This window comes from Sinocyclocheilus anshuiensis, unplaced genomic scaffold (genome assembly GCF_001515605.1).
Source record: "Sinocyclocheilus anshuiensis isolate Anshui unplaced genomic scaffold, SAMN03320099.WGS_v1.1 scaffold154, whole genome shotgun sequence".
Taxonomy (NCBI): domain Eukaryota; kingdom Metazoa; phylum Chordata; class Actinopteri; order Cypriniformes; family Cyprinidae; genus Sinocyclocheilus; species Sinocyclocheilus anshuiensis.
This window is the reverse complement of record NW_015546101.1, coordinates 2,894,489-2,895,666: the sequence shown is the minus strand read 5'-3', so window position 1 is coordinate 2,895,666 and position 1,178 is coordinate 2,894,489. Positions and strand designations below refer to the sequence as shown.

General features: G+C 44.1%; 1 protein-coding gene across 1 annotated transcript in view; it reads right to left on the bottom strand.

Moving 5' to 3' along the window:
- Positions 1 to 1,106, bottom strand: part of LOC107700371 (coronin-2B-like) — a 46,126-nt gene extending 45,020 nt beyond the window's left edge. The window contains exon 1 of the mRNA XM_016501997.1: positions 886 to 1,106. Within this exon, the coding sequence (XP_016357483.1) occupies positions 886 to 900 (15 nt within the window). The 5' untranslated portion in view covers positions 901 to 1,106. The remainder of the gene's footprint in view (positions 1 to 885) is intronic.
- Between the last annotated feature and the right edge of the window lie 72 nt (positions 1,107 to 1,178).

Genomic DNA, 1,178 nt, shown 5'->3' with positions numbered 1-1,178 from the left:
TATTTATGTATATGTGACTTATAAACAGCGTCTCTTTGTGTTCATCTTTACAATATCAGGCTTAGACCAGGTATGTTTTTAGCTTTACAGACTTTACAAATCTGTTTGATTGTGTACTGCATTTAAGATAATTTTATAGTTATTTTTGTCCAACTTTTATGAATTAAGTTAAATTAGCCAGCAGCTCATGACACCTATGGGAGTCCAATGACATAAATCAAACTTAAACAAACACTTTTATAAACATACAAACAAGCACAATATAGACAGAATTAGCCTGATAAACATTCATACTTATAAAATGAATTCAGCTAAATTGGGCTACTTTTTGACCATCATCATAATCTCAATGTCAAAAAGTGGCCCAGTTGACCTGAATTCTTCCTATATCCCTTGACCTGCCCCTTCTCATCTTGTTCCTTTCCTCCTTTTGCTTTTTATAACTGTCACGCATACTGTAGTATGTGATGTCTCAGTCTCTCCTCGAAAAAAAAAAAGCACAGCTCAGGCTTTATGCAGGACAGCACTGGATTAAGAGCTCCACATCGTAATCAGTCTGCTAAAGCCACACACACACACACACACACACACACACACACACACCACACACATAAACATGCCTCACCCAGCCAAGACCCACTGCCCTACTGCGGGACAGGCACTCACATATTAAACACTCACAGGGAGCCAGCTGGACAAACGCACATAGAAGTTTGTACCACACAGCAAATCCAGCAGGCATAAGATTCACCTGCATTAACAAACACACTCCACCTGTCCGGCACTGCGGTACACTACAGTCACAGATTCAGCAGAACATCCCACTGCAGTGAAGCCCAAACCCAGCAGCCCCTCCCAGCCTCATACCCTCCAGCACACGCTTACCTTTGTGACAGTCATGCAGAGAACAGTGCAGAAGAGTCCGTTTCTGTGCCTGAAACGCTGAGTGAGACAACAGGACAGAGAGAGAAGGACTCACTGAGTGTGTGCAGCCTGCAGTCTCTACGACAGCAGAGTGAGACACGAGAGATTGTGAAAAAGGAGAAGAGAGAGAGGGGGAGGGAGGGTTTGGTCGCTGTCTCTCGCTAAGTATCCAAGCCTATCAGTGCCGCATGGTCCTGTAGCCAGGATACTGCAGTGAAGCCAGCTCAGTTAGTACTATTACTACTTCCTCCCGC